The 15,184-nt window shown below is 39.6% G+C and overlaps 1 protein-coding gene across 6 annotated transcripts in view; it reads left to right on the top strand.

Annotated features, from left to right (window-relative positions):
* PHACTR3 (phosphatase and actin regulator 3) overlaps positions 1 to 6,444 on the top strand; it is a 156,923-nt gene extending 150,479 nt beyond the window's left edge. For all 6 annotated transcript variants that reach the window (XM_074969747.1, XM_074969746.1, XM_074969750.1 and 3 more), the window contains 2 exons: positions 1,827 to 1,903; positions 5,856 to 6,444. In XM_074969747.1, the coding sequence (XP_074825848.1) occupies positions 1,827 to 1,903; positions 5,856 to 5,871 (93 nt within the window). In that variant the 3' untranslated portion in view covers positions 5,872 to 6,444. The remainder of the gene's footprint in view (positions 1 to 1,826; positions 1,904 to 5,855) is intronic.
* Positions 6,445 to 15,184: the final 8,740 nt, after the last annotated feature.

Below are 15,184 nucleotides of genomic sequence, written 5' to 3'. Positions count from 1 at the left end.
CAGCTACGTTATTCACGTAGCTGAAGTTGCGTAACTTAGATCAATCCCCCCCCCAACGCCCCCCCCGAGTGTAGACCAGGCCTTAAAGTTTTGGCTCAAGATTGCAGGAGGCTGGGAGAACAACTGAGGACGCTGAGCTAATTATTGGATACAAGGGCAAATATAGGACTGGATTGCTCACTGCTTGATGCTGGGCTATGGAAATCAGACATGCCTTTCTCATTCTCACATGCGCTGAAGAGTTTCCCAACAAGAAGGTAGAAAATATATGAATAGTGTAATAAATGGTATTAGAGAACCATTTATTTGCCATCTTTGTCTTAGTTGTCTTCCTGAATTCATTTAAAAGTGCTTATAGGGAGTATTATTTTGCAAGGTATTATGTGATAATCAATGCTGTAAAGCAGAAGTTTTATTGGTAGTTTGGGATAATCAACATTCAGGTCTAGGAGTTTGCTAGTCGTACAGATTTGAGGCTGAAGGGATCTCATACCAGAGTGTGTGTGTGTGTGTGTGTGTGTGTGTGTGTGTGTGTGTGTGTGTGTGTGTGTGTGTGTGTGTGTGTGTGTGTGTGTGTGTGTGTGTGGCGTTTTTAAAGTGGGAGCAGACCCGAAGGCTGTTGTGTTTTGTTGTGCTTTTGCTAAAAACACTTATCAAAATATATATGACATATTTGCTTTCTAACAGAACTCCCGCTCATTGGGTTACATCCCCTGCACACACAATTATTCTACAAGGTACTAACTGAAATTGGAGCTGAGAGTAATAAGAATTTAAGCTGGATTTCACCCTTAGATGTATACTGCAGCCCACTGAATCCAAGAGTGGATTTTGTGTCAATCATTAAGCCAAACTGAATCATGGTGTAAATGCTGCATCTCCATAGAAATCAGTAATGTTGCACCCACTCACACTAGTTCTTAATCTGGTGTGAAACATGAGAGTCATTGTCTGACCCTTTCAGGCAACCCTTTGTCCTGTCCTGTGAGCTATTAATTTTAAAGTAAGCATACAATTAAACTTTTAGCTCTCTCATTCACTTGACAAACTTGCATTCACATCTCAGGGGCTGAAAAAATCCATTTATTTCTGGGCAAAAATTATATTACTTTCCCCCACATTTTTATTTCTTCCAATAAACCACATCTCTGATTTGACACATGCCTGTGTATTAGAGCTTCACAAGTTTAGGTAGCTAAATTACATAGTAGTAGTATGTACAAATTTACAAAAGCACTCCAGTCTGATCCAGGCCAGTAACAGTAGTCATTTGGGGAAAGGGAACAAATTAATTTATACCTGCTTTGGATTTTATGGTGTGTAATGTATCAAGAGGGAAAATTTTCCCCTCACAAGTGATTGTGCAACACCACACACGTAAATGACTAACATCTGGTCCATTATTTGCATATTGTGACAATGCGGTCTGATTTTATTTTGAAATGGGCCAGTACTGAAATTCTCCACATTTCAACTGTCCAGTTGCTGGAGGAGGAACCTCTGCTTCTGCTCACTAACTTAACCAGAATGTCATTAAGTGTTGGGGAGTAAGCATTATGATTTTATGTTCCTCTCAGGACTGCTTCTAATGATTGACATAAATACTATGTCTTTAAAAGACAGTGATCAGTATACATGGAGAGAAGCTAAATATTGGCTCTCCTCAATATTGGCTGGCCACATGTCCTTTGTTTGTAGCCTCCCACACTCTTTACATGGAATTTGCTGTTTTGATTATTTAAGGGCTCTTATTTGCTTATTTTAAAAAAAAAAGGTTTACAAATGCAAAATGATTTTTTAACCTTGCTTCCATTTTCAATTCCTAGGCAGCAATTCGTAAAGAGCTAAATGAATACAAAAGTAATGAAATGGAGGTACATGCATCAAGCAAGCATTTGACAAGGTCAGTCATCCAGATATTTGTTCATTTTTCCTTTACCTGCAGTATCCATTTTTTTGAGCCCTGAATCTGCAGAATATATTGTTCCTGCCCGGCTCTGAAATCTGCAGGAAAAGCTTTACCTTGGGGGGGGAAAGGGGGGGAATAAAAGTCCTCCTGCTTCATCTCAGAGTATATGTGCTGTGAGATTACCATCTGTTGACCAGCAACTCCCTCCCCAAACCCCCGCCCTCAAAATGCATCGTTTGTACCTGTGATTTAAAAGGCCATCCCTGAAGAAGGACCACAGTATGTATTGCACGGAGAACGTGACCTGTGATTTAAGGCAGATGAATAGGCAAAGTATTTAAGTTTGCAGTCTCATCATTCAGCTGTAACACCAATGCTGAACAATAAGAAGACGAAGTGTGTGTATTATAGAACATAATAAAGAACACACAAAGGATTCACTCTGCTGGATTTTAAAAGAAAAAGCTCTGCTTAAAAGGTTTCAGTATTATTCATGCACTAAGGGTCTTGCCAGCTTTTTCAATAGAAAGTAGAAGTTTCAGTGACCTGTGTAAAATATTTAGTGGGTCTCAGTCCAATTACTAGTGGAAGGGAGTCAGCATCATAAAACACACCATCACAATAATCCTGAACTGGCAACCCTGTGGCAACTCAGCAGAAAAGCCAAGGATCAGATAATATGGGCGTAGGCCCCAAATTACTGTTTCACTCCTAGAGAGAGAGAGGATAGAAGCAGAATGGTGAGGCAGTGTGAGGATGCTTGCACTGCCAATGCCTGTAAGCACATATACTCTGCTGACACAGAAGAGTCCTCACTCGCCAGCACTGTTAATCTAGCACCATTCACAATTACTATATTCACATAAAGAAAAGGAGGACTTGTGGCACCTTAGGGACTAACAAATTTATTTGAGCATAAGCTTTCGTGAGCTACAGCTCACTTCATCGGATGCATTCAGTGGAAAATACAGTGGGGAGATTTATATACATAGAGAACATGAAACAATGGGTGTTACCATACACACTGTAATGAGAGTGATCACTTAAGGTGAGCTATTACCAGCAGGAGAGCGGGGGGGATACTGTTCCTGATGGCTTGTAGTCCATCTTTGTGTGGAATGTTGATGTAGAAGGCTTCTACATCCATAGTGGCGAGGATGGTGTTTTCAGGAAGATCACCGATGGACTGTACTTTCCTTAGGAAGTCAGTGGTGTCTCAAAGATACCTGGGAGTGCTGGTAGCGTAGGGCCTGAGGAGAGAGTCTACATAGCCAGACAATCCTGCTGTCAGGGTGCCAATGCCTGAGATGATGGGGCGTCCAGGTTTATGGATCTTGGGTAGCAGACAGAATACCCCTGGTCGGAGTTCCAGGGGTGTGTCTGTGCGGATTTGTTCTTGTGCTTTTTCAGGGAGTTTCTTGAGCAAATGCAGTAGTTTCTTTTTGGTAAACCTCAGTGGGATCAGAGGGTAATGGCTTGTAGAAAGTGATGTTGGAGAGCTGCCTAGCAGCCTCTTGTTCATATTTCGACCTATTCATGATGACGACAGCACCTCTTTTGTCAGCCTTTTTGATTATGATATCAGCGTTGTTTCTGAGGCTGTGGATGGCATTGTGTTCTGCACGGCTGAGGTTATGGGGCAAGTGATGCTGCTTTTCCATTCTTACAACTACAATACCCACCTGCGGAAGTGAAGAAACAGATTGACAGAGCCAGAAGAGTACCCAGAAGTTACCTACTACAGGACAGGGCCAACAAAGAAAATAACAGAACACCACTAGCCATCACCTTCAGCCCCCAACTAAAACCTCTCCAACGCATCATCAGGGATCTACAACCTATCTTGAAGGACGACCCATCACTCTCCCAGATCTTGGGAGACAGGCCAGCCCTCGCTTACAGACAGCCCCACAACCTGAAGCAAATACTCACCAGCAACCACACACCACACAATAGAACCACTAACCCAGGAACCTATCCTTGCAACAAAGCCCGTTGCCAACTGTGCCCACATATCTATTCAGGGGACACCATCATGGGGCCTAATCACATCAGACACACTATCAGAGGCTCGTTCAACTGCACATCTACCAATGTGATATATGCCATCATGTGCCAGCAATGCCCCTCTGCCATGTACATTGGTCAAACTAGACAGTCTCTATGTAAAAGAATAAATGGACACAAATCAGACGTCAAGAATTATAACAGTCAAAAACCAGTCGGAGAACACTTCAATCTCTTTGGTCACTCGATTACAGACCTAAAAGTGGCAATTCTTCAACAAAAAAACTTCAAAAACAGACTCCAACGAGAGACTGCTGAATTGGAATTAATTTGCAAACTGGATACAATTAACTTAGGCTTGAATAAAGAGTGGGAGTGGATGGGTCATTACACAAAGTAAAACTATTTCCCCATGTTTATTCCCTCCCCCACCCCCTGCACTTTTTTCATTACACGCAGATGATTTTTCAGATAGCTAATTGATGACTTTTGCATGCAGTTACTGTGTCTGGCCATGCAACCATGGCAGATGCACACACAATGTGCACATATTTTCAAAAACACACACACTTTTCTGAAAATGTAGGCTATCAACAGAGGGATCAGCCTGACCACTATTCTAGCTTGTTCACATTTTGAGGAAGCATATGCCATTATTGTAGGAATTAAAACAGCAAACAGGTGTGGTAAAACAATCATGTATAACATCCACTAGGTACTTTTGAGGTACACAAGTCAAAGGGTATCAGAACATATGAAGATATATAAATTTCACTACCACACCTCCTAAAAAGGCATTAATAAAAAGGTTTTGAATAACCTCCTCATGATAGATTTTAAAATAATTCTATGCATTTTAACAAGTATTGCTTACTGTGGAATTACTGTCGCCATCACATCCCCTTGCTATATATATTCAGGTATATGGCATTTACCAATTATGATTTGAACAGTTAAACCTGGAAGATTATGTGTCTACTAGCATAATTTTCATATGTAATGGGTAGGCCCAAAATGATATTCTAATTAACTCATAATCATGCTGAAAACATCAAGTCTGATACTGTAAACTGCTTGTTACCCTCATTAAAACCCTTTTAAAGATGCCACTTCAGTTCTACAACCACAATAATGTACTACAAACATGCTGGAATGCGTCAGGTGTTTTGCTACTATTGTCATGTGAAAATTACAATTTAAATAATGGTAGCAGCCAAACTGTGGCAGGCACTTTGCAAAGCCACTAGAAGACTAGCTCACAGCCTCAGAGGTATTTAGCTAACTGGTATTTAAGTCAATCAGTTAGATGCCTAAATATCTGAAGATCTGCACCACAGTCATTGTTTCAGAGGGTACATTCTAAAAAAGGCAGACAGAGAAAGAATGAAGTAAAGAGAAGCAATTAACATACAAGCAAAGTGGTCAGGGGGATGATAGGCACATCCTATGAGTTTTCTTTTCAAAGTTAAACCACTGAAGAATCCCTTTCTTCACAGCTCAGCCCCCTAGTCTTTCCCCCACACCAATTCCCAGCCTCACTTCCATCCTCCTTATTGCAAATATGTGATGGGGAGATTTGGAAGTGGGAGTCAATGAGGAATGAAAAGAACATAACAGAACTCAAGGAAGGGAGAATTTGTAGTTGAGGAAGCCCGTATGCAGAGAGAACTTTCGCCAGAGGCACTCAGTGGCACAGGACCAAAACCAAAGGGATAAAATGCTATGAACCTTGGCATATTTTTAGTCATATTGGCCTTATATGTAGAACATGTTGGGGATCTTTCACGAAAAAGATGCTCTAGAAATGTGATTCAATGGTATTAAACAGAATGGACACAATTTTAAATAAATATATTATTGCAATAAGAAATAATACTAATTTTTAAAAACGCTGTTATAAAGTGATTTTTAAAGTGTCTCTTTTTTTATAACCTTCTAGATTTCACAGGCCATAGAGATTTTCTTCTGAGAAGAATTTGTCTTTACTTTTGATACTGCTGCTGCACACACATCAGGGAATGTATAAAGGTCTTTCCCTGAAGTTCAGTTCAGAATACCCTGACGTTTGTGTGAGAGAAGGACTGTGCAGGTGAAATCTCTGCAGCACGTACACACAGGAGCTACCAGAGGACGTACTTCACTCTTTGATGCCGGAAGAGTGATGGCCTGTCGGGTGGGAGGATCAGTTGAAAATGAATGAAGTAAAGCTACTGGAAGGAACTTACTGCTCTCCTTTAACACTTGTTTTAAACTGTTTCGCAGCATATCTTGGAAAAGGAGATGTTGTGCATGTACAGGCTTTGCCATTCCAGGGCCTCTGACATAATGGACATGACGCACTGTCATTCAGTATTATGTTGACAAGACATTTTGAACTAATCACAATTAGTTTGTAAAACACTTACGTTCATGTTATACAAAATGATTTAATGTATTATAATTTCTTTCTTTTTTATATAATGTCTAACGAAAACACAGCTGCAACATTTTTGATTCCTGTTAATTTTGTTCTTTAATTAAATGACTACTTATTGCAGGAAATGAGCGCACTTCTTTTAAATTGCCTTTTTTCCAGGTGAGGTTGAAGGGGAGGAGATTTGTAATTATTATGGGCCAGATTTCCTGCACCACAAAAGTCAGCACACAGTCTGGGAGACCATGAACAGTGGAATTTAGATAATGGGCTTCCCACCTTGTGGAGGAAAGATATTGGACGAGATCCTTACAACTGGGAGTAATTCTACAATAGCTGAGGATCTGGCCCTTTGTAAGAAATGTAGTCTGTCACTACAGTAAAAAATTACTAAGGTTTGGCAAATTTAAACATGACATAGGTAAACTGTTAAATACCCTTTATTGACTATCAAACTATTATAGTTGTATTCTTTTTCTAGTAAAATGTACGTGAGATTTGATAACTTCCTGATGAGGAAAAAAGATACTTCTACTAATAAATAATTACTAAAAACAAACCTAACAGAAATGATTATGAAAAACTATAAACAAGATAGGCCACAATGTTTAACAAAATCCAGAAACAATGAGAAGATTTGCCTAAGTAAGAAATACAGGATTTGGCTAAAAATCATAAATATGTAAGCGATAATGTTAACGGTAGGTAATATTGATGAAAACGTGAGTGATAGTTGCATAAGATATTCTGTTTCTTTATATCAGAGAGGTAGCTGTGTTTGTTTTTCTGTTTCTTCAGTGACTGTAACAGAAGTGGCACATATGCATACAAGGCAAAATTTTGTCCATAGATGTTTCAAGTTCTACCCTTTGTAAAAGTTTTAAAAGAGTAAAAAATTTAGGGTAGGACATGTCAACCCCAAGCCAGCAAAAAGAAGCCCAACGAAGACATGAAAACAAAAAAACAAACAGATAAAAGGTAAAGGGAATTATGGATATAGACTCCTGATAAATGACTGCAGGATGGTGTGCAGAATTAATGCATTTAATGGATGGACTAATAGCTGTTGGTTCTCCGGTTATCAGCACTGGAGTGAAATGTCTCATTTAAATAGAATGATATATTGTACTCCCTCCAAAATAATAGGAGTTATGAATGTACAGAACATACGGATAATATATTTAGTTGCAGCCATTGCTAGAAGCCATTTGTGGATCTTTGCAGGGCATGTGTCCAAGGCACGACTAAGCACGTGCTGAACAATTCAGCTTAATGTCTAGCTAGATTTAATTTTGTATAACCTTATAAATATTGGTCACACAGATCTAAGTCTAAGTGCCTGAGTAACCATCATGATTTAATCCAATGATTTGTCTCTTTAATTACCTGATTTTAGAACTTGGTAGCTTCATCATGGAAATCTATATCATCACGCTAACTGGTATTTTAACATTTTTATTAGAATAATCCAAACACAAGTTCTGATATTTGACGGTCATAATATAATGAATGAAAATTCAGGAGTGATACAGGGAAAGAGTGAAAACACCAACTAAAGAAACACCTCTCAGTAAGAAATACTTTTTCTAATTTGACAGGGAACATAGATGAGCCTTGCAGTATAAACAAGCATCATGGGTTGTATACTTTTATTATTATTATTATTTGTATTATCATCATGCCTCAGAGCCCTAGTCAGGGACCATGACTTCATCGTGCTAGGTTCTGTACAAACAGAGCAAAAAGACAATCTCTGCCCCAAAGTGCTTGCAATCTAGGTATCAGTTTGGAGTTGAGCAAAACATTTTAGTTTAGCAGTGATTTACCTACCAACAAAGCCATCATTAATAAATACTACTTTGATAAGAAAAATGGTTCTGAAAAATATAATATTACAAGCTCAAAGGAATATTAACGATACATTAGTAAGAGCAGCTTTTTTAAAAAAATGCACCTACGTTTGTATTATTTTTTACAACCTACAGATGCAAAGTAAAAAAAGCATTTGTATTTTATACATTCTTCAAAACCTTGCAAATTCATCAAAGAAAATATTCATTAGTTTCACGTATTCTTGAATAATTCAATGATGCTGGTAAGAAATCTTTGACTCATATCAGGAGGTCCATCTAGTGGAAATGACAAGTAGTCACATATTAGATCACAGAGAATTTACCAGTTGATTTATGACTTACTCGTAACTTCTATAATCAATGGAGATAGATATCAATCAAAATTTGTTAAGCTACACTGACAACCATGAACTAAGTTTCAAGATCAATCAGATAACCTGCAAAGAATTTTCAAAAAATTTGGCTTCTGCATTTTTTTCTTCTTCTTTATTATACTTAAAAAAACTACTGAAAAGATGACATCACAAGAGCTAAGAAAGTGAAAGCTGAGTATCTAAGAGGGAAAGGAATTTTTAATTGGACTGTTTATAGCTCTTTTTTATTAATTCTCAGTTAACTTTAATAACTAATATTTTGGATAAAATAATCCTTTGCAAAATACTTGATATTTTGACTTAATTCTTTAGCTCACAGTAGACTTCCCTGAGACATCCCCAAATTCCTCTAGCTAAAAGGGAGGACCATACTTGTCACTCCTGATATACTTATGTCAAAACACAAGCAATTGCCTCCCTCAAATTTTCCGTCTTTTTATATACATACTAAAGACGCAAATACCAGCACAATCCCATTTTTTAATAAATACTCGATTGGTCACCTTTTAAGAACTACTCTGGTTCCCCACAAGGATGTATCAGACAAAACAAGCTTCCTAAAAGCATTAAACCTGTGCATGTGCTGAGAGAGGCAGAATGATTAGGGACAAGTAAGGGGATAACAGAATTTTTCACTTCTAGGTCACTGGTGAAAATCCAGGCCTGGGTCTTCCAGGACTAACAGTTATCATTTGATCATTGTTTGGTGGCCCATGTGATGCAGAGACTGGGTGGCTTCAGTCCCGTTCCTTTTAGAGAGGTATCCATGTTAACACCTCTATACAGTCTAGAACCCTTTCTAACAGACTCAACAAAATAGCCCAGTACTGAATAGGCATGAGAACCAAAGTGCCTTGGCCCTGCAGGTCAGGATTGAAATATATTGTGTTGGTTGGGGAGAGGAACAGAGTGTATGGGGAAACTTACATTGCCCGTGTCCATGATATACATGTTCTGTGGACAAACAAACATTAAAAAACAACAACCCCAAACTCTTGAATAGATATTTCTAGACATGGTTGATTGGGGGGCCAAATCACACTCCGAACATCAAGAAAACCAAGACGTATTTTAACACAGTTTAGTTTACTGTGCTCTTCACAACAATCATGTGATTTAACAACTTTAAGAGAGAGACACGGAGTTAGAAATACATGCACAGTGAAATTGTATAAGTAAGACTTTACTCAACAAAGTAAAAAATAGATGAGCCAAATCCTTCATTCCACGTTGAAGTCAGAGATTTGCATGAATAAAGACTGCAGGATTTGAGAAAACCTACACAGATAGATGATAGATAATAAACAATAAAACTATATTTTAAAAGTTAAATTATTTGATGAATAATTGCACACTGCTGCATGTAATCTAATAAAAACCAATGAACAGTCCTAATTTTTTCTGTTTGTCTGTAAAATCCCTACTCTAATCACATGCCTTGCATTTGGATCCTGGTGAGAAAATGCCCTGAGTCAAACTGCTACTATAGAAAGAACATATCTGTTGTTAACAGAGTGTAACACCACCACCAAGTGTATTCAAAGCTCAAAGATTAAATATTACAAGTGAATAGCCATATCTTGTGAACTGCTGAGCACTCAACTCTCATGAACTTCTGTGGGAGACAACAGCTCAGCACCTTAAAGGATCAGACCTATAATCAATTTATTCATATATCTATTCAAAATAAAGAAGAAAACATAACACCAAGTAAATAATACAAAATTAGTAGCAGCTAGTGGAAGGCACAGCACCTTAATGAAGTTGGTATTTATTGATGTGACCACCAATGCAAAATTTACTGAAACTGAATGAGTTAACAAATATAAAGAATAGAATCAGTACTGATTCTGGAACAGAAAGCAGCTTCACATAAGTGTAACCAAGCACCATAAATCAATAAACACAGTACATGCAGTGAAAGTTCAACAAAACCAGAGTGGAACAATAATACAGAAGTGTAGATTACAGGAAAGGTAATAGTTATTCAGGAATTATCTGATTGGGATGATCTCAATAATTGTGAATTGAAATAAACAAACCAAATTATTTGCTGGGGTAACTAAAATTTAGTAAATGGAGTTATGCTAGCAGAAGAAAGTGTAACTCACCATGTGTAGTAACAGTAGTTCTTCAATATGTGTCATCTTATGGGTGCTCTACTGCAGGTGCACATGCACTTTTGAGAAGAGATTTTAGGTAGCAGTGCTTGTTCAGTACACACACGAACCCTACACAACCCCATGCGCCACACCAAGCTATTTTGAGCTGCATGGGCAAACCACCCCCAGCTGCTTCTCTACTGCAAAGTTCCATAGCAGAAACTCCATAGCAGAGGGGAAGGAGGGCAGGTAGTGAGCACCCATAGGGGGACACATCTCAAAGAACTACAGTTACTGCACTTCTCCTTCTTTGAGTAGTGTCCTCCTGGGTACTCCACTTCAGGTGACTACTGAGCAACACCCTCTAGCAGAATGGGAATAGACTTTGGAATAGAGTCCAAAAGTGAAGATAGTATAGTACAGCCAAACACAGCATCTGAAGCTGAGTATGAGTTATTGCCCAATGCTTAGAAAAAGTGCATATGGAGGTCCAAGTTGCAGCTCTACAGAGCTCAGTAATGAGGACATTAAGAAAGGCTGCTGAAGCAGAAAGAGATCTAGTACTTTAGGAGGAGGTTGGAGACCATTAGAATGATAACAAAAGATAATGCAACCAGATATTCATCCAGAGAGTTTTTGATTGGAAACTGGGGATTCCTTGGACCTGTCAGCAACAGACAAACAATGCGGGAGATTTTCTAAATGTCTCAGTCCTGTCCAGGTAAAAAGCTAATGTCCTCTTGACAAGATGTATAGTCTGGTTAATGTGAAAGTCAGATAACACATTTGGTAAGAATTTGGGGTGTGATGATAGTGTAACCTTGTCCTTGAAGAATACTGTGAATGGGGGAATATGCCATCAGAACCCTGATCACTCCAATTCTTTGAGTAGAAGTAACGGCTACCAGGAAGGCTATTTTAAATTGATAAATTAAGTAGAGAATAGCTCACCATTGGCTCAAAATGAGGTCTTGTAAGGCATCTAAGCACCAAGTTAAGGTCCCAGATGTAGCATGTTCAAATTCCCAAAGCCCTTGAGAAATCTCACCATCACTGGATGTGTGAACACTGAAAAGTGTTCTACTGGAATGGAAGGTTGTAATGGCTGCCAAATGTAACCTAATAGAGTTCAAAGACAATCCAGTCTTTTTCAATTCTAAAATGTAATCTAGGATACCTAACAGTGACAAGGATGCAGGTGAAAAATGCCTTAGCCCACACCAGTGGCTGAATCCATTTATATAGATAAGTATTATGAGTAGACTGCTTTCTACTACATAACAATACTTACTTCACTTCCTCAGAACAGGTTGTTTCTAATCCTGCAAACCATCAACAAGCCATGAACTCTGAAGCTGGGGTGAAGAATTTGACCAGCATTCTGAGAATGAAGCTAAAAGACAGTTTGGAGGGTGATTAGTTGACAAACTGCCAACTGGATGAGGTAAGGAAACCATGTTTGTCTCGGCCATGTCAGACCCACCAGTATAAGTCTTCATCTTGTATTTCCTTATCTTTATCAACATCTTTGATAACAGAGGTGCTGGAGGAATGCATACAACAGACCCAACGTCTAATGAAGGAGAAGGGCATCTCCCAGGGAGAGACAACCCAGTCCCCGTCTTGAGTAGGACTGGCAACATTTCCTGTTCTTAGCAGTGGCAATGAGGTCTACCTGTAGAACGCCCCAACACTGAGAAACATTTGCTGAGGGTGTATGCAGTTGTGGAAGATGTGCTGCCAAGATGTGGATTTGATTGCATACACCCCAATACAAAAGTCTCACTGCTTTGACACAGAGGGAGGATGACCTTGCTCCCACTTGCAGGTTGATTCATGTCATATTGTCCATCATCTTTGCATATTTTCCCATGATCAATGGCATAAAATGGAGGCAGGCATAACTGATTGTCCTGACTTTCAATAAATTGATGTGTAGAGTGGTGTCATGAGGGCGTGTGTGTGGGCCAAACGGACACTGCTATCTAAAATCTCCGATTAGAGGCACAGGGGCGCAGATACACCTACAGTGGAGCACCCATAGGGATACTACTTGAAGAAGAACTTTCGGTTTAGTGGCATTACTAGTATGTAAAGAACCTGCAGCTTCATTGGTACCGACTCGGCAACCAGTGGTGCATCAATGTAGATGTCTCAATTGGCAACTTAAGTTTCTTTGAAGCAGATTCCCATCCTGGGGAACCTGAACTCTTTTTCTGAGAGTCCTTCTGAGAGGATTCTTGAGTTTTCCTTTTAAAAGATCTGGGAGAGTGCTGCGCTCGATTTGCATGGAGACCGGTGTGCACTTTTGGGGGATGTGTGATTCCCCAAGGCAACAGGCACACCTGGAGTGCCCATCGCTCACTGGAATAGCCTCTGGCAAGAAAGGAAATGTTTAAATCCCAGAGCTGGGCATACCCGACTAGTGAAGGGAAGCAATGGAAAGAACAATGGTCCTTACAAACTATTTTTTAAACTATCTGGTACTAACAACTACTAACTATTACTATATCTAACTCAAGTAAGTAAACTATGCAAAGAAATAAGTTGAGGTAAGCTCAGCTCTGGCACTGCTGAGGCTCTGTCTCAGGTCAAGGTCATGGAAAAAGAACTGAGGGCAGTTTGCCTGAGCAGCTCTACAAAGCCTCGGTGTGGTGAGTGAAGGTGTGAGATACACATGTATGAGCTGAATGGGCACTCCTACGTAAAATCTCCACTCAAAGGTCAATGGGGCACACACACATCTTAAGTTGAGAACCCAGTTCTCCACAATAGCTCATTCCTCACCAATGAAGAATAAGAAAAGTAATTATTGTAGGTCCAATCCTGCATCTCAGTTGTAGTACTTACATACTCCCAATTCCTATTGAATCAATGGAAGTTCTGCATGCTGAAGGTTTGAAGGCTTGAACCATATGACCTCAGTTTCTGAATGTAAGAGGCTCCTTTCTGGAAATGGGATTTTGAGACAAAGCATCATGTAGTGTGCTCTTCTTCATATGACAGGTTTCAGAGTAACAGCCGTGTTAGTCTGTATTCGCAAAAAGAAAAGGAGTACTTGTGGCACCTTAGAGACTAACCAATTTATTTGAGCATAAGCTTTCGTGAGCTACAGCTCACTTCATCGGATGCATACTGTGGAAAGTGTAGAAGATCTTTTTATATACACACAAAGCATGAAAAAATACCTCCTCCCACCCCACTCTCCTGCTGGTAATAGCTTATCTAAAGTGACCACTCTCCTTACAATGTGTATGATAATCAAGGTGGGCCATTTCCAGCACAAATCCAGGGTTTAACAAGAACGTCTGGGGGGGGGGGTAAGAAAAAACAAGGGGAAATAGGTTACCTTGCATAATGACTTAGCCATTCCCAGTCTCTATTCAAGCCTAAGTTAATTGTATCCAATTTGCAAATGAATTCCAATTCAACAGTTTCTCGCTGGAGTCTGGATTTGAAGTTTTTTTGTTGTAATATAGCAACTTTCATGTCTGTAATCGCGTGACCAGAGAGATTGAAATGTTCTCCGACTGGTTTATGAATGTTATAATTCTTGACATCTGATTTGTGTCCATTTATTCTTTTACGTAGAGACTGTCCAGTTTGACCAATGTACATGGCAGAGGGGCATTGCTGGCACATGATGGCATATACCACATTGGTGGATGTGCAGGTGAACGAGCCTCTGATAGTGTGGCTGATGTTATTAGGACCTGTGATGGTGTCCCCTGAATAGATATGTGGGCACAGTTGGCAACGGGCTTTGTTGCAAGGATAGGTTCCTGGGTTAGTGGTTCTGTTGTGTGGTATGTGGTTGCTGGTGAGTATTTGCTTCAGGTTGGGGGGCTGTCTGTAGGCAAGGACTGGCCTGTCTCCCAAGATTTGAGAGAGTGTTGGGTCATCCTTCAGGATAGGTTGTAGATCCTTAATAATGTGTTGGAGGGGTTTTAGTTGGGGGCTGAAGGTGACGGCTAGTGGCGTTCTGTTATTTTCTTTGTTGGGCCTGTCCTGTAGTAGGTGACTTCTGGGATCTCTTCTGGCTCTATCAATCTGTTTCTTCACTTCCGCAGGTGGATATTGTAGTTGTAAGAATGCTTGATAGAGATCTTGTAGGTGTTTGTCTCTGTCTGAGGGGTTGGAGCAAATGCGGTTGTATCGCAGAGCTTGGCTGTAGACGATGGATCGTGTGATGTGGTCAGGGTGAAAGCTGGATTACAGATTTTCCCATTCCCTTAATTTAAAGGCACATTTCTACTTTAGTAATTGTTATTTAATGTAGCTCAAACCAGAAAGATACAACAACAGTACTTTCTGGAAAGGTAGTAGAAGTTTCCCTCTACTTCAATGAACTCTATCAAGGATGTTAAGCCTTAAAATTGCAGGAAGTTTTCCATATTGTAAGCCTTGTCTTAGAGAGTAGTTTTACTTTGGAAAGAGAGACTATAAAATAGCATCATGAGATTCCATGTTTGTTGTCATGAATAATGGTGGGGACGTTGAGGATTTACAAGTGGGTAGGGGAGTTG

Source organism: Natator depressus, chromosome 13 (assembly GCF_965152275.1).
Source record: "Natator depressus isolate rNatDep1 chromosome 13, rNatDep2.hap1, whole genome shotgun sequence".
Taxonomy (NCBI): Eukaryota; Metazoa; Chordata; order Testudines; family Cheloniidae; genus Natator; species Natator depressus.
This window is presented reverse-complemented; position numbering and strand designations above follow the sequence as displayed.